The sequence below is a fragment of the Carcharodon carcharias genome, chromosome 5, assembly GCF_017639515.1.
Source record: "Carcharodon carcharias isolate sCarCar2 chromosome 5, sCarCar2.pri, whole genome shotgun sequence".
Classification (NCBI taxonomy): domain Eukaryota; kingdom Metazoa; phylum Chordata; class Chondrichthyes; order Lamniformes; family Lamnidae; genus Carcharodon; species Carcharodon carcharias.
The window spans coordinates 18892346-18911504 of NC_054471.1; the positions used below are offsets into that span (position 1 = coordinate 18892346).

General features: G+C 44.5%; 1 protein-coding gene across 1 annotated transcript in view; it reads left to right on the forward strand.

The window, feature by feature from the left end:
• The window catches only part of LOC121278118 (dynein heavy chain 8, axonemal-like), a 2067071-nt gene that overhangs the window by 1499093 nt on the left and 548819 nt on the right, over positions 1–19159 (forward strand). Inside the window, 2 exon segments of the mRNA XM_041188205.1 lie at positions 8342–8476; positions 11971–12093. Of these exon segments, the coding sequence (XP_041044139.1) occupies positions 8342–8476; positions 11971–12093 (258 nt within the window).

The following is a 19159-nucleotide window of genomic DNA, read 5'->3' on the forward strand; positions in this document are numbered from 1 at the left end:
AATTTTATGGATGACGTGCGGGTGGCGGACCCCTCAGGTCAGCGCTTAAAATGTCGTGCGCTGACATCGGGCGAGCAGCCCGGCATCAGCGTGCGCCATCGCGATATTTAGCTGGGCGGACGCATGATGAAGCACAACACGCACCCACCATTAATTAAAGACCTTGTTAAGGCCCTTAACTTGGCAATCGACGCTGATTTTGAGGCACCCATGCGAACTTCGGCTCGGCGCACGGGCGCAACAGGCTGGCGGGTAAGTGACTTTTTAAACAAACCTCAACCACGGGCAGGATATCTGGGCTCAGAGGGGTTGTTAATGTTTTATGTGAAGTATTTATTGCAGAAAGTGTTTTAAATTTACCTGTGTGATCGGTAGCAGTTCAGATCGATTTCCAACAGCTTTCGCTGTACTTTGAAGCTTCAGCTCAGCAGTCTGCAGACAGTAATCTTTATTGGCTTGCAGCTTTCCAGAGGCCTCCATTTAGCGTGGGGGTATGGGTTCTGACATCTCCACTGGAGGCAGCTCCTCTGAAGAGGAAGGGAGGGCTAGAATAAGAAGGAGGCCAGGAGTGGACAATCAGCCTCCAAGGGAGCCACCTTTGGGAGTCGAGGCACAAGGGGCGCAGGGCCAAGAGGTTGTCCAAGGTGGAAGGGGCCACAGAAGACGCCACTATCCTGCTGCCAGGGTATACAGGTGGCGAAGCAGCTACCTCAATATGACTGAGGTGCAGTGCCGAAGGAGACTCCGACTGTCAAGGCAAACAGTCAACTACATCTGTCAGATGATTGGCTCTGAGATCTCTCCTAACTGTGTGCGTGGACACCCCATACCAGCAACTCTGAAGGGCACAGTTGCCCTCAACTTCTATGCATCTGGCTCCTTCCAGGGCTTGGTGGGTGATCTTTGCGGTGTCTCCCAATCAGCTGTCCACATTTGTGTCAAGCAGGTTACAGATGCTCTGTTCAGACGTGCATTGACCTTCATCCAATTCCACTGTGACCAGGCAAATCAGGCACAGCGAGCCAGAGGTTTTGTGGCCATTGCTGGCTTCCCCCACGTCTAGGGTGCTATAGACTGTACACATGTGGCCATCAAGATGCCAACAGGTGAGCCCGGTGCCTTCGTCAGCAGGAAGGGTTTCCACTCCATGAACATGCAGATAGTGTGTGATCACAGGATGCAGATCCTACAAGTCTGTGCTAGGTACCCAGGCAGCTCCCAAGACGCCTACATCCTCAGACACTCCCAGGTGCGGGGGCTCTTCAGTGCTCTGGCTCGGCTGGATGGATGGCTGCTGGATGACAAGGTCTATCCCCTCAGAAGGTGGCTCATGACGCCTCTCTGACATCCAAGAACAGAAGCTGAGCAGCGGTACAATAGGAGCCAGGGCACCACAATGGGTGTGGTGGAGAGAGCCATCGGTCTTCTCAAGATGTGCTTCTGATGCCTGGACCGCTCGGGGGACTCACTCCAGTACCCCCCAGATCCCGTCTCTGTGATAGTGGTAGCGAGCTGCACTCTGCACAATCTTGCGCTGGAAAGGGGGATGCAGTTGATGATGAAGACCTTGATGCAGTGGATGCGGCTGCACATGATGAATCCAGCAGTGGCTCAGAAGATGAGGAAGCACAGGGCAATGATGAGGGGCAGCACGCCGACCCGCTACTGCACCAAGGAGGCAGGGACATCTGGGACACTTTAATCCAACAAACTGTCAGCTAGCTCCACACAAATGGATTTGCAGGACCAGCATTGCCTGGCACATCCACACGTGGCACTTAGGTGCGACATCTTCCACCTCATCAGCTGCAACTAAGGGCTTAGTACATAAACATCAATGTCCACTCAAACACTCATGATATGTCTGGGAAACAGACAAATGCGGCACAAAGGAGACACCCTCAGCCATGGTCATAAATGTGGACTTTATTGCCACCAAAAAAATGAACAAACGTCGCTCTGACGTTACGAATCAAACATTCCCTAATCTAGGGCCAACACAAAATCACCAGTAACTAACGTGCCTTATCTTTATGTTTGTGGGAGCTACACCTTGTTACCGCCCCATTGCTCGGAGTGGCTGGTCAGACAGCCTGCTGACTGCAGTCCTGTTGGCGTTGATGACCTTGGCGGGCATCCTCTGGCCCGTGGAGCCTGTGCTGGCCCTGCCTGGGAGGGAGTGGCCAGTTCCAGAACTGGCACCTCCCCAGTTGTCACAGCCTCAACAGATGCAACGGTCACCAGCAGAGGGGCGGAGGAGCTATTGCCCTCATCTGGAGCGCCCTGAGAGGAGCTCGCAGCAATGACAGGCAGCTGCTGCACCAACGTGAGGTCACATTGGACCTCCCTGCTCACCACAGATGGATGGGCACCGAGCTGGGACACTTGGTGCCCAGAACATCTCCCACATTGCCAATGACCACCTGTGGCCATTAGCACTGTGAGGGCTTGCAGATCTGAGCGTAACCAAATCAGATGATTATCAATCTGTTGGAAGCCCCTCTCCATGAGAGTCGCCAATCTCTCAATGGAGGAAGCCTGAAGATCTGTCCTGAGGTTCATGCCATTACTGACACTCTGCCTGGATTCCTCCACCACAGAGACCAACTGAAGCACACCCTCATGCAAAATCTGCCAGATGCTCCCATGCACCTGGCCGCTTGTCCTGCAGCTGCTGCATGGCGGACATCTCCAGAGGCACATCATTACTGCCCGACTCAGCATATGCCTGGTCCCCCGTAGTCCTCTGGCTGCTGGCGCCATCGGCACTCTCTGTCCATGCCAACTCCTCCAGCGATTGTGAAATGCCCTCTCCACTGTGCCTTGGGACACTAGCTGACATTATAATCCTCACTGATGTGGTAGTAGCTGCGCTGGTGCCTGGCTCGCTGAAATGACGTGACGGAAGTTGCAAGTGATGCCGCTCAGGTGTGGAGGGGGGGCTTTGGACTTTCTGCTGGCAGCCATGCGGTGATGATGCTGACATTAACAACAAGGACAGTGCATCAGTTCGCGTTCAGTCAATAACACCATTCATCCCTTTCCCCACCAGGCTCATAATGCGCTCAACCTTCAAGAACCTAAGGAGACCAACATTGGTGGGGTAGTAAATAGTCAAAAGGAGGCCCAAACATTACATGAGCGTAGAGACAGGCTGGTCAGATGGCCTAAGGAATGCCTCATGGAATATTATGTGGATAAGTGTGAGGTTTAGCACTTGGGCAAGACAAACAAGATACGGGAATACAGGAGAAATGGTAGGACCATGGAAAGTCAGGACGATTACAGGGACCTTGCTGGGCTGACCCGTTAAGGTAGCAGAACGGGAACATAAGGCGGTTAACAAGGTAAAAGCCAGATTTGCCTTTATTAGCCGAAGAATAGAATGGAGGAAAAGGGAGGTCATGTTGCAAATGCAGAAAACGCTGTCGAGGCCACAGCTACACTTCTGCGTTCAGTTGTGACCTGCGCTTCATGGGAGGGATGGCATTAGAATGGAGAGAGTACAGAGGTTCCTGACCAGGATGCATGCTGGCCTGGAGAGTTGCAGTGATGAGGAAACATTGCATACTCTTGTGACATTTGCCGTGGAGCACAGGAGATTGACAGGTCACATTATTGACCTTCATACCGTTAGGAGGGGCATAGAATGGGTGGGCAGGAGGCAACATTTCCCCTTGGCGCAGGGATGATTAACGTGGTGGCATTTATTTAAGTTGAGTGCCATGAGGTTGACAGGTGAGCTACTGAGGACCTTTTGGATAGAGTAATATGGGACGCACTGGCTGAAAGGGTGGTGGAGGTACAAACCCTCCGAAGATGTAATGAGTCTTTGGCAATGCAGCAGCGATGCCATGGCATGTTAGGCCATGGGGATAGTGGTCACAAATGGGATAAGGTGACTTTGGAAGGTGCTAGAGACGCACATCCTCAAGGGGCCGAGGGACCTTTGTGTATGACCCACACGTCTGACTGTATCAATCTGTGAATGAGCAGTGTTGCTGCATTAGTGATTGCAGCAATCATCAGTGCTTTGGATGGTGGGAAGACAGAGTGGATGGGACTGTGGGCCTCAAATACCTGGCCGCTGGACCCCAGCCTCACCAACACCTGCGGCCTGGCTGCCTGCCTCCTCCTCAGCTCCATGGCCTGCTCCTCAATTTGGTGACATGCTGCAGCACGGCATGCCCACCATCAGTCTGCAAACGCTCCTGGCTGTTGTGTTCTGTTTTTGCCTGCAGAACAGGGAAGAGCATTTATAGAGGCTGATCACTCATGTACTCTGCACGCGTATGCTGCACCCCAACCACAGTGGCCCATTTGAGGCCTCCAGCGGCTCCTGTCCACACCACTGGTGATCAGTCACCAGAAGATAGTATGGCTGCTCCCAAAGCCCTCCCCCAACGGCCGCCTTGGACACATTCGGCGTCTGTCACTTTGAATAACACATGGGTCTTAGCGCCCATGGCAAGGAGGTGCAACTAGGTGTGGCACCAAGGCCAGTAGATGGCTCTTGGCCACGACACCTTGAGGCTCCCCTACCACCATCTCATCACATCAATAAGATATGTGTTGGAGTTCTAAGTATGTGTCTAGCTGCCTCCCCTGCAGGTTGTCCCCAGACTACTCAAATGTGACAAACACCAACATATGCTGCAGGGAGAACCCATCTTCTCCTCAACCACAAAGGCTGATGTAAGCATGGTCACTATCTGTTTGCCCACCCAGCGTACGCCAAATTCCCAATGCAGTAATGACACTAAGACGTGGGGGGGTGGCCTCAAAGGCTAAGGCTACCTGCTGGGTTAAATGGCCAAGGCCGACATGGTACTCCCCCTTTCAGAGCGCAACAAATCATTGAAGCGCTTGTGGCACTGGGTCACTGTGCACTGCACAGCATCTTGAGAGCTCACAACCTCCGCCACCTCCTGCCAGGCCTGCTTGGTAACGTGGGGGGCCTTCCTCCTCCCATCCTCGGGAAACAAGACCTCCCGATGTTCTGGGAGGAGGGCAGCGAGGCAGGGTTCAGAGAACCGAGGGGCACATTGGCCCCCTGCTGGCCTACCCTGCAGCCTGCCCCTCTCCTCCTCTGCCCTGCCCTCCTCCAAAGCCCGCTGTGCAATCTGGTCGCTGGCCATGGTGAACAGCCTAAAGGAGGCTGCCTGGCCTTTCTTTATACAGACTGCCGGTTCCCCATTGAAACCAGCGGTCTGTACACACCTGCTGCACATTTGAAATTCCCACTGTCCATGGGAGTCTGCAACATGCTGGGCGTTTTGCAATTTGTATTTATTATGAGAAGATTTGTGCACTGAATTCAGAAATAATGAGTCCACTAACACCTTTAATGATTTTAAGAATTAAATTAAAACATTTATTAACGAAAGAGAAGAATTCAAACATATACACAAGATTACCATTACTTGACATTATAACAAATGCCAAAATTCCTGATCAGCCTGACTCCCAACAGTTAAGGCAACAGTCCAAAATAGGTTTTAAATTTAAGTAAGCAATCTAGCAAGGTTACCACAGCACCCACACAATAAAGGAATTCCAAAGGCTTTTCACACAACTTTAGTTATTGGAGCAGCATTTCTCCTGCAAGAGTGGCTAGGACTTCTTCCAAGTCTGTGTCACATGGTGTAGCTTTAAAGATTTTACACGGCTACCCCCATTTCGTCTTCCATCCTTCTTTATATATGTTTTTCTCTCTAATGTGTAATATTCTTTTGTCCTACATGTATTTGGAAATTTGCTTTTCCCATAATATAAAAAATGTTCATGTTGTCAATATAGTCTTTTTTCTTTTGGGAAAAATAATGTAATAACTTTGCCCTATTTATCTTGTTAGTTGTAAACATTACACCATCCCTTTGAAAATCAAACAACCCCTTCACTTATCTAAAAATCCTAATTTCCTTCACACCCTATCTGTGGAACCCTGATCCTAGCTTATCCAACTCCATTTCAAAAGTCTGTTTTACACCTACCCTTTTGATAATTTCAATCCTGTAGTCTAAGTGTCTCTAGTCTAATTAAACCTGTCACACAGACAGAGCCATCCACACTCAAGCTTACAATAATATTATGAAAAGTGATAGTTTCGTGACAAACTACAGGAAGAAAGGGCGAAAGATTCTACATTACAGAAACCGTGGAAAACCATCACTGAGGAATGGCTTGATTAATTTAGTATGTCCGTGATCATGAGATCATTTTGTCCTTATCGGGATAAGCTCGGCATCTCCTGGGGAATTGCTTTTAAAGGCAGACAGGTCACCGTGCCAAAATTTTTGTGACCAGATATACTTCCACAACTTCATCATTCACATATGGGCATAGAACAGATGAGAAGGCTCACATTAGAGACAGTCTCTTGGTTGCATATGAACATTTGGCATTGAAGTCATTGTCAAGAAGAGTGAGACATGTCAAGAGCATATGTCTAGTCAGCACAAAGCACCATTGATTGCACATGAAGTTCCTACCCATGCTTAATATAAAATTGCATTTGATCTCTTTCATGTCCACTGACTTCATCATCATTGTCAACAACTACTTTCCAAGTACTCTATAATTCGATAATTGCACAATACATCAAGCACAGCTGTCACGCACACTCTGAAGTGCTATTTTTAGTTTATTTGGTGTGCCTAGAAAGGTCATTACAGAAAACGGTCCACAATTTATTGATAAATCATTTCAGGGTACATGTGACAAGTAGAATATCGGTCTCATTACTTCTTCTCCTCATTTCCCTAGATCTGATGGCCTAGCTAAGTGAATGATTTGCATGGTGAAATCCCTAATTCTCAAATATAGACAGACCAAGCAAGATCTACACATTTCAATGTTACATCTGAGTGCCGTCTTTAAGTGTTACTATTGCATCACTGGCAGAGCTCAGTGTGTAACAATTTAGCTATTCTTATCCACTCTACTCTCTCAGAAACTTGAGCGTGACTTTTATAACTGCAAGAAAAGATGACCAACATGCACAATAAAAATGTAGTCACAGAATTGCCAAGTTTACAGTTTGGGCAACAAGTTCACATTCAGGATCTCACAGAAGGTAAGTAGCAACCAGCCAAGGTGACAAGGATTTATTCAGAACCAAGGTTTTATGAAGTCATTGCACACAAAGGTGCAACAATGAGGCATTACCAAGGACAAATCAGATCCATTCCAGCTCCTTAACCACCGTACAGTCCTGTTGCATCTAGGACAAGATCCAAAATGCAACCAAGAACAACATCCAAGAATGACAACCCCGCAGATCACTGTGAGCAATTAAAGAAACCTGCAGACAAGGTTACCAATACAAGATCTGGGCATAACAGCAGATTACCTCTACGCTTTAGAGACTCATAGAGTCACCTGTTCTATACACTTACATAATGGTAACCAAGCATGAATATGTCTTTAAATAGTTATACTTCTTTGGAAGCGGGGAAAGTATGTTTAAAAAGAAAGGGGGATGTTGTAATATGCCTTGATGAATAGCAGCATGAAATCACTAGAGGTAAAATGTGTCATGTGATCCAGTCTTAGTTTCACTTTTGCTTTGAGCAGGGCACATACTCATAGGTCTGATGCCTTCAACCTTTATACTTATGTATAATTGTTCTCATGTGCCTAGTCTCAATAAATGAACCCACTTGAAATTGATGTGTTTTGTCCTAAGCAGCAGGTCACTCACAGTAGTGGGGAATGGTTGAAGTGCTAGCCACCAAAAATGCTCTAAAGCCTGCTAAATGAATATTATCAGGCATTTTAAGTGGAAATCCACTGCACAACAAGTCTTCAGGTAGTCATTCCTAGCAGTGGATTCAACTGCTTTACCAAGAAGTGGTATTGCATTAAACCAGAATTGCAGCTTAAGACCCAACTTGGCAACCTCTTTACCTCTTCAGTGCCTAAAAAACTATGTGAAAATTGCCCGCCTTACTACCCTCCGAGTAATTGTAAACCATGAGGAGTACATACATAATTAGGGCCCTTGGAGGAAAATCTGGCAAGTTAGTGACAGAAAAACATGGACAAGGGGGAAGTCCTGCTTCTGTACTAATCTGTCAACTTGGGTGATTCAATTCTGGGAATCAAACTTGGGATGTTTTAGTGTGGTTCAGTTATATGCATCTCAATCAACTCTGCTGGTAAGGGAAACTTCTCAGGCATGTCCATTTATATAAACTGTGAGGTGAATTATGTTTCTTTTTCTAAATGCTCAAAGTTAGTTCCTAGTTGTTGAACAGTTTTATATTTTTTTAAAATGTTGATTGTTTAAGTGATACAAAACCCTCTATATATAACCCATATATTTTTGATATTATGACAGGCAGTACTTCTGACTGGAGAACAGGGAACAGCCAAAACAGTAATGATTAAAGGATATTTGAAAAAATATGATCCTGAAGAACATCTGTCCAAGAGTTTAAATTTCTCTTCTGCCACAGAACCTTACATGTTCCAGGTAACGTGCAGTTTTATGCGTATGAACTAAAAATGAGCTTGGTGGATTTAATTCCTGATGCCAATTGTATATTAGGTAGGAGTTCCCATCATTTCACTTTAATTTATTGTGACCAGAGTGAGGGTTGGTAAACTGCACGTTTTCACTCAATGATTCTCTATAAATTAAATAATCAGAAAATCAGAGGTCAGAAGTGCACAATTTCCTAACATATAACCCTGGTGTGCATGAAATGTAATTATTATCCCTTTCAGATAATTCCAGCACATAACACACTTTTCACAGTTTGAAAAATTAAGGGAATGAACTTATTTGGGGTTTCTTTTGGCCTGGTGTAACTGCAACAATAACTATTTGCTTTGAAAACGCAAGGGCATAAATGTTAGTTAAGCCACAAAAAGAGATATTAGGAGGGCAAAAGCAGAGAGTTTTAAAGGATGATAGGGAGTAGAGGTTTAGGTGGACAGAGGTTTATGGGGGAATTCTAGAGTATTGGCCATAGATAACTGAAGGCACAGCTGCCATGGCAGGGATGAGTTGGAAGAACAATGGGGCGGAATCTTGTGCCCTCCTCCGTGACATATTTGGTGGTTGGGGGGACATTTAATCAGGTGGAAAGGTACTGGGTCAGGAACCTCTTTCTCTGCCTCTCTCTCTTCCTTCTTAACTGGGACCTCTCCCTGTCCCCTCTCCCTGCTCCCTGCCTGGGACTTCTCTTTTAGGGCCTCTCCCTGTCCCTCCTATGGTGATATGGTGCCCCATTCCCTGAGCCACATGATTAGAGCTTTTCGCGCCTTTTTCTGCTTATGAAAGCACACTGGGCCATTCTTGGCTGGAAGAACTACAAAATGCCAGCTTGTGTATGTGCCACCCACTCCCATTCTGCACATGCGCAGAAACTCCTGAGACCTGTCAGGACTTGAAGTTCTCGGCCCCCACTTGCCAGTAAGGTATGTTTGGATCTCATAACATTGCCACAGTGGTTGGGGAGTGATACATGATTTAGTTTTTCCAGTGTTCAACTGGAGGAAATTACAGCTCCTTCAAAACTTTGATTTGAACAAAATACTGTGACTTGACATGTTATTATTAATGCAGCATCTAATCATTTCTTCATACAATTTGCGATTTGCTTGTATTCAAATGCATATTGGATTAGGATAAGAAGGCCCAGATTCTTCCTGGTCCCTAAGGCATCAAGAGATTTTAATCCGACTCTGGAAAGGTTGGGTGCAGATGTGTGCATAATTAGAGTTTTGAGAAAGTGAACATAGATGGCCTTATCTGCAATTGAGCAAAATACTTAAGAGGGGGAAAATTACAGTTTGATAGTAAGGGAAGGAGACAGGAGAGAATGTTCCACAAAGAAAAAAGCAGACAGAACAAATGGGTTTTTTCCAAAACTGACAGAGAACGTGGATGTAAAAGGACATGCTGTAAATTTACAGCAGGCAGTCAGAAGAACTCTAGTGTTAGTTCAGCCCCGACATTTCAAGTAAGCTTGCACAGATATATCTTTTGTCACATCGTGGCTTCTTTTGTGTAATTGCGTACAGATCTATCTTTAGCTGGATACAAAATTGGATCAGTGACAGGAAACAACGGGGTTCACAGGTGTATTTGCAACTGGAAGGCTGTTTCCAGTGGGGTTCCACAGGACTAGGCACTATGTCCCCTGCTTTTTGTGGTATACATTAATGATTTGGAGGTAAATGTAGGGGGCATGATCAAGAAGTTTGCTGATGCCACAAAAATTGGCTGTGTGGTAGATAGTGAGGAGGATTGCCGTACTCTGCAGGAAGATAGCAATGGACTGGTGAGGTGGGCAGAAAAGTGGCAAATGGAATTCAACCCAGAGAAGTGTGAGATGATGCATTTTGGGAGGTCAAACAAGGCAAAGGGTCACACAATAAATGGGAGGACACTGAGAGGTGTAGAGGAATTGAGGTAACTTTGAGTGAATGTCCACAGAAGGTAGCAGGAGATGTTGATAAGTTAGTTAAGAACACATATGGAATCCTTTCCTTTATTAGCTGGGTTATATATTATAAGAGGAGGGAGGTTATGCTGGAACTGTATAACTCATTAGTTAGGCCACAACTTGAGTACTGTGTGCAGTTCTGGTCACCTCATTACAGAAAGGATGCAATTGCACTAGAGAGGGTACAGAAGCGATTTAGGAGGATGTTGTCAAGCCTGGAAAATTGCAGCTATGAGGAAAGATTGGATAAGCTGGGGGTTTTCTTCTTGGAACAGAGGAGGCTGAGGGGACACTTGATTGAGATGTTGAAAATTGTGAGGGGCCTGGATAGAACGGGTGGGAAGGGCTTATTTACTTTAGCTGAGAGGTCAGTGACTAGGGGGCATGGACTTAAGGTGATTGGTAGAAAGATTAGAGGGGAGATGAGGAAAAATGTTTTCACCCAGAGGGTGGTAGAGGTCTATGTTATGACTGATGCAGTTGGTATTGCTGAGTTATTTAAAAATTGCAGAGGGAAACTTTAAATAGCTGTCATAACCTATAATTTTAAGTGTTATGTTTGAGATGTGACTCTAAATTCAGGAATCAGATCACCAGTTCTCAAGGTTTTACATTAAACTAAATGAAACATTTTATTAATTTAGAGGTTAAAAAAAATATATATATACATGGCTACAAATTACTACTATCATAACTCTTAACAAATTCCTAAACTAATCTCCATTGAGGCAACAGCAACCCATAGACTTAACCAGGCACCAGACAAAGCATTTTTACCTTACAAATTCAAAATGAGGTTCTTTTCAATTTGGTTCCTGTGGAGACAGTTGGAGGCTTACAGCTGCCTTTTGATCTCACATTGCCTCTCCCTACACACACAACACTGCTGAAGTTATACCTCGCCCAACCCATTGAATGTAAATTCTCATTGTATCAACAGCCTCTGAACTAAACCTCTCTAACAATAAAATCCCTTTCATAGTATCAATTTTATTAGTAATATAAACATATGGCTTGGTGTCTGCTAGATAGGTGTCAGTTTTCACCCCACTTCTTGAATGCTCTATTCAAAAAATGCAAATGCACGCTATGTCTCGTACATGTCAAAACCAGTACACATCAAAGCACCCAGACTAGCTGGCTTTAATCCAATTAAGGCACACCCACAAACTAAACCTCTATTTTAAAAGAAAAATATTTTCCAAATATTATATACATTAATAGCTTCATGATAGTTTGGAACTCACTGCCTGAAAGGGTAGTAGAGGCAGAAACGTCCAACTCATCTAAAAGGTGTCTGGATACGTACTTCAAGTGTTGTAACCTGCAGGACTATGGATCAAATGCTGAAAAGTGGGATTAGGTTGGGTGGCTCATTTTTCGGCTGGGGCAGACACGATGGGCCAAGGGGCCTCTTTCTGTGCCGTAAACTTTCTATGATTCTATGATCTTTAAAAATGCTCTGTCCCTAGGTCCTACAAATAATAATAATAATAAGGACATTTCTTTGCAGAGAACTGTTGAAAGTTATTTGGAAAAGCGTGTAGGGAGAACTTATGGACCTCCAAGTGGACGGAAAATGACAGTATTTGTTGATGATATCAACATGCCAATTATCAATGAGTGGGGAGATCAGGTAAAATACTTTAACTTTTAACACTTTAATCTAGATTTATCCATTGTTGGTATCTCAACCAGATTGGGACTTCCACCTGCAACAGAGATGCTCTCCTGACCCCAGGCAAATGTCTAAGCTTCATGAAATTTGTAAATATTACTCTACTATTTCTAAACTGCCTGACATCAGTACTGAATGTAGCATTCCAGAAAGTCAAGTGATGAGGGATAGAATTGAAGCTAATCTTGACTGACCTTAATAAGCATTTATATACAGAACTAGATACATTGCAGATATGCATCCCCAAACCCCAGCTTCACAGTTTCAGTCGGCTCCTATTTATATAAGTACAAGTGAATCGCCAGTTAATACCTACCAACTAACATACAATTAAACAATGAATATTCAATTACCAGATTCATTTCTTTCTTTCTTTAAATAAAAATTAGGCTTTATATGTACAATCAAAATTCCAAAACAAATTAAATCAAAAACCTCCATATACTATACAAAGCATTAAATTATGAGACTGTCCTCCTCTATGATCCCTAACAATTACCCTCTCACATGTATGAAACAATCCAACAGCCGTTGTTTTGCATCTACGCATTTAATTTTAGAGATTTCCATTCTCACTAGCATTTGTTTCAAGCCAGCAAAGTCAATCTGTAACCTTTTATTACTCCTTGTTTTTGTAATGTGTATTATCCCACAATGGATGATTATCTACATGGCGTAAAATAGATATACTGGGCAGAATTTTGTCCTCGGATGGTGGGCGGGCCCCACCGGCTCAGCGGCGGGCGGACAGCCGACCCCCGCCACCATTTTGAGGGGGCAGACCTTGGCCTGCCCAACAGGAAGCGCTATGCGCACTGCTCCCTGAGGCAAAGTCCTGTCTCAGGGAGATTCGTGAGAGGTAAGAAAAATCAAAAAATAGAAAAATTAAAAAAATATTAACATGTCCCCCTCATGTGACAATGTCACACGAGATGGGACATGTATAAAAATTACATAAACTTTATTAGACTTTTTAAAAACGGACATGAAACCTCATCCCGCCAGTAGAAGAGGTTTCATGCTTTATCAGAATTCCGCTGGGGCTCCTGGCCTGCCCGCCAGCCTTAAGGTTGGATGGGCAGGTCGTTAATTATCTTAATTAGCCTGTCAACGCCTTAATTGGCCATTGACAGGTCGGTGGGCGGACAGCTGATTTCGCTGTCCGCCCGCCTTCCTAAAAATTTAAAAGACTGGGATGATGTCAGAGTTTCCTCCCGATGTCACCCCGCGTCATTTTTCTGTCGGTGAGTGGGCCCCACCCCCAAATTGCTGACAGGAAAATTCAGGCCACTGTCTTTAGTATGAATTTACACAGAATGTCATTTAAAATGTTCAACCAATGTTCCTCCATGAGAGCCAGTATTTTTGGAGCCAGAGCACTTTTTAACAATCCTTTTTATTTTCTTACCTTCCCAAGCAAAAGGACAACATTTCACGCCCTCAGCCTCAGAAATATTATGGGGTGAATTTTACAGCCTCTCACTGCTGTATTTGAAGGGAGGGGGCACATAAAATAAAGCGGGTTGCCAGCCCACCAGCACCCCACCCAACCCCAACCTGTACTCCATATTACGGGGGTGGATAAGGCACCAGGCAGCCTGTACATCTTTCGGCCTATTGAGGCCCTTAGGTGGACAATTAATTGCCACTTAAGGGCCTCATTCCACCTCTGCTGCAATTTTTCAGTCTCTAGGGTGGGACCTAATGTCCCTGATGGACCCTTAAGGCTTTGCCCAGCATATTATTGCAGAAGGGCAGGCAATTTCTGTTCTGTGAGATGTCAACCAAATTAAAATCCACTCCTATGAAACTAGCTGCACAAGAATGCTCATCAGGAAGCTTAGCATGTGAAGCATTGCTAAAAATGACTAGTTTCATGTTCTTTGTATCACTTAAGGATGGGAACTTGAGTATGCATTTATCCAGATTTAATTTTTGAAATAGTTTATTTTCCCTTAAAATATTCTATACTTTAGGACACTTCATCACGTACTTAGCTCCAACACATTAAAAGTACATGTCATTTAACCTGAGGACCCCAAAAAGTTCAATTGACACAGTTAAGCTTCACAACAGCTCTGTCTCTCTTCTTTAGATATAACATCTTCTTTCTGTGAGTATCTAATAAGATTAACCTGGGTGTGGGAGTAACACTTACCAATAGGACTGTTGATTTAAAGTTATTCAAGACCACTTTTCTTAATATCTAAACCAATATATTTTAAAAGCCCTGCAAGCCTCACACCCAATTTAAAATTCTGTTCTAATCTTATTAATAGTACATTTCACAAATTCTGCGCATACAGTAAAGTCCTGCTGTTTGCGGGCGTTACGTTCCCACAAAACCTCACAAATGATGAAATTGTGAATGACAAGCATACTTTACAGCCAATTAGATGGAATCCAGCCAACCTAAACTTTTACATGTAGAAAGGATCAAAGGTAATAAAAGACTATGTTTTTAATACATTTAAAGAGAAATTTACTGGAGAAATTGTTTAATACAACAAGAAAAATGCAAAATTTGTCATAGTTAAGGCACTTTCCTTGAGAGTTAAGATGGACTGCGCTCGGGGTCACGGGGATTGCTTATTGCTGGGGCCAGGGGGGGTGCGGGAAGAGGCTGGCTGCGGGAAATACATCGTGGACACCTTCCATTTTTTTAAACTTTATTCAGGTGGTTTTTCTTTTCTCAGCATTTTCTAAAGATGGCTTCAATTTTTTTTATTTTCAAAATCTCAAAATGAATTTGAGCCTACAAATGGGTAAACTACTGTACAAAGACTTTTGTGTGGATAAGGGGATTCACGAAAGAGGAAGTCACGAACGGTGGAGCTTTATTGCAATAAATTGACAAATCTGTATCTTCGAACTGGAATCAATGTGAATTGGGGGGAAAACTCTCCACTGGTTGGAGTCACAGCTAGCACAAAGAAAGATGGTTGTTGGAAGTCAATCATCTCAGTTACAGGACATCGCTGCAGAAATTCCTCAGGTGATGTACTCGGCCCAATCATCTTCAACTGCTTCATCAATGACCTTCCTTCCATCGTAGGTGGGAATTTTACACCCACTTTGGGGTGGGGGTGGGGCCGGGGCCGTAAAATGCGGTGAGCCATTCTAAGCTCCATTGACTAAGAGGACCGTAAAATTGCACTGGTGTGAAATTCAGCCCATAAGGACAGAAGTGAGGATGTTTGCACAATGTTCAGCACCATACTGATGCAGTTCATGTCCAAATGCAACAAGACCTGGACAATATCCAGGTTTGAGCTGTCAAGTGGCAAGTAACATTTGTGCCACACAAGTGTCAAGCAATGGCCATCTCCAACAAGATAGAATCTAACCATCGCCCCTTGATGTTCAATGGCATTACCATCATTGAATTCCCCACTATCAACACCCTGGGGGTTGCCGTTGACCAGAAACTGAACTGGACTAGCTATATAAATACTGTGGCTACAAGAGCAGGTCAGAGGCTAGGAATTCTAGAGCATGTGACTCACTTCTTGACTCTCCAAAGCCTGTCCGCCATCTACAAGGCACAAGTCAAGAGTGTGATGGAATACTCTTCATTTGCCTGGATGTGTGCCGCTCCAACTACACTCAAGAAGCTTAACACCATCCAAGACAAAGCAGCCCTCTTTACTGGCACCCCATCCACAAACATTCACCCCCTCCACCACTGACACACAGTGGCAGCAGTGTGTACCAGCTACAAGATGCACTGCAGAAACTCACCAAGGCTCCTTAGACAGCACCTTCCAAACCCATGACCACTACCATCGAGAAGGACCAAGGCAGCAGGTACATGAGAACACCACCACCTGGAAGTTCTTCTCCAAGCCACTCACCATCCTGACTTGGAACTGTATCATCGTTCCTTCATTGCTGCTAGGTCAAAATCCTGGAACCCCTTCCCTAATAGCACTGTGGGTGTACCTACACTATGGGGACTACAGCAGTAATTAAAAGGCCACTTAAGGCCATTGAAAATCCAATTGATCCAGACTTTACATTGCCCGTGTGATTTTGCGTTCGTTGCATGGGCAAAACGGGCAGGTGACAGCTCACTTTTTTCAAGACCTTATCCAAGGGCAGAATAAAAAGTGTCACAAGCATTGCCAGTAGTGAGGAATTTAGGAGATAGCTTGCTGCTGGTTGCTTATTTGAACTTGACAGCTTCATCTTAGCTCTGAGTTTTATTCTTAGCATTTCTAGGCTATTGCACTAGCCTATCTGCCGTGATGGGATTCAAATCCAGGTCCCAAGAGCATTGCCCTGGGTTTCTGGAATACCAGTCCAGTGACAATACCAATAAGCCACTGCCTCCCCTTGTGCACTCAGTGTGGGAATGCCAGGGAGCGCTTGTTCAATCGAGTTCATTTTTATCTGGGTGGGCTAACATTGATACGAGGATGCTATTTCTGCTTTGCATTAAATAACTTTAATTCTAACCTTAGTGCACACCAGGGAGTGAGCTGTATCACAGTCAGCTGTGTGGTAGCTGCTTGTGTTGAGAATGCTGTTCAGAGGGTCAGGTCTGTTGATAGTCAGATCCAGCTGGTGACAATGTCTCCAGGACACCTTCTGGCATGGTTTCTTCTGATGGACATAAGTGAACTGGATTGGTTTTCACAACAATCTGGTAGCTTCATGATCATCATTACCGATTACTGCCTTTTATTCCAGATTTATTTAATTATTGAATTTAAATTCCCAGATGCCATAGTAGAATTTCAGCTCACGTCTCTGGATCATTAATCCAGCCCTTTTAATTGCTATTCCAGTGACATAACCACAACGCTACCATACCTTCTTCAGAAAGTTTTCATAACTTGAAAGGCTTGGCTATATTTCTTGCTTCTTTTATAAACATTTATCCATCTAGTATCTCGGTTACTATTTATTTTTTCAGCAATTCTTTCTTTGTCATAACAAAACATTTCCCACATGTCCTCCAAACCCAACGGTAAATCACTTAGTGGGCACATTTTGAGACTTGCAGCCCAGTGGAAATTGGCCGGTATCGTTCCAAAAATTAGAGGGCAGAACTTATAGCCCAATTACTGGGATCTTTTGAATAGTCAGTGCACGTGGGTATCTGAAGTAAGTGTATTGGTAATTTAGGTATTTAGTTGGATTCCTACAATGTCAATAGGACCCAGCACCATATGGCCTCAACTGGGTGGAGTTGGAGAGTATCAGTATCAGCTGGAGAATCCAGATGAAGAGGAGTCCAAAATTGCCCTTCACAAGGGCAATTAGGGATGGGCAATAAATGCTGGCCTAGCCCCATGAATGAGTTAGGAAAAAAAAACTAGACTTGTATTTAGATAGCACCTTCATTTAGAGCCAATGAAGTACTTTTGAAGTATCAATACTTTTTTTAAATTATTTTATGGGGTGTGGGCGTTGATGGCAAGGCCAACATTTGTTCCCCATCCCTAATTGCCCTTGAACTGAGTAGCTTTTTAGGCCATTTCAGAGAGCAATTAAGAGTCAGCCACATTGCTGTGCATCTGGAGTCACATGTAGGCCACACCAGGTAAGCACAGCAGATTTCCTTCTCTACAGGGCAGTAGTGAACATTAGTTTCAATTGCAGATGTTTATTAATTGAATTTAAATTCCACCAGCTACCATGATAGGGTTTGAACCCATGTCTCGAGGGCATTCGCCTGGTCCTCTGGTTTACTAGTTGAGTGACATTACCACTACAACACCATTTCTCCCAAGTTGTCGTATTCTCTGTTGCAACATAGGAAACGTGGCAGCCCAATTGTGTACAGCAAGCTTCATAAACAGCAATCAGGTCATCTGTTCAGGTAAATATTGGCCAGGAAATCAGGGAGAACTCCACTGAACTTCCTAAAAATTATGTCATGGAACCTTTTATATCCATTTGAGGGAGCAGAGGGGAGTCATTTTAAGATCTTAAGATGTTGCAAAGGGCAACACCTGCAACGGTGCAGCATTCCCTCATTACTTCACAAGACTGTCAGCTGATATTTTCGTGCTCAGGTCTCTGGAGTAAGACTTCAGAGGCAACAGTGCTATCAACTGAGCACAGCTGACATGCAAAGAAGTAGGTTTTTTTTATTTTTGTGCGGCTGCAGGTAAGGCTGCACAAAAATAACCTGGGCCATTTACAACTTTGTGTCCCCAACTCTTGGAAATAAAATTCCCCAACTTCCCTACATGATATTCGATATTACAGACTTAGAGGCCAGCTGTTTCACCTGTGATGAAACTCCAAATTACCTGTCTTTTTTAGTTTGAAGTTCAGGAACTCTGGTTCCTGACGATCCTTGGGCCTCTTGCGCATGTGCCAACCACAAAATGACTGCACATGTGAAGTTCCATTTTTTTTTGCATTCTCCAAACCAGGAATCGGCCCCATACACCTGCACAGAAGAAAAGAAATGGAAAAGGCAGGTCAGATGACCTGGTATGGAGCACAATTAACTTGTAAGAGTAGGTCCCAGGGAGCAGGACACGACAGGGAGAAGGTCCCCAAACCATGGAGGGGGACAGGGAGAGGTCCCAAAAGGTAGTCCCAGGTAAGGGATGAAGACAGCAGACAGGAATAGGTTCCCTTAAGTGAAGTTAAAGAAGGAAGCAGTGTAATAGGCTCCGAATTCAAGAAAGAGCTACAGGGAATTTGAACGAAGTGGGCATAAGAGAAGTTCTGAAGATCTGAGAAGGCAGCTGAAGGCTGGTAACTCTGTACTGCAAGCCTTTGGGGCAAAAGTATCCTTTGGAGCAGCGGTTTTCTGCTTGCCATGGCCAAATAGCTCAGATTGTGTGAAGCTTGAGGGTGCTTGGAAATCCAGGGAAAAGAACCTTGGAAGACAAGATTAAAACCCTGCAAGGTGGGTCATTGTTGAAGACATCCAATGGAAGCAACCTTTGGAGAGAATTCCAAGGTGAGATCTTCAGATATGTCGCTTGGAAACCCTCACGAGAAAGATGAGGTTTCAGTGAGATTGGTTGGCTCACAACATGACAAGTGTCTGGGTGGG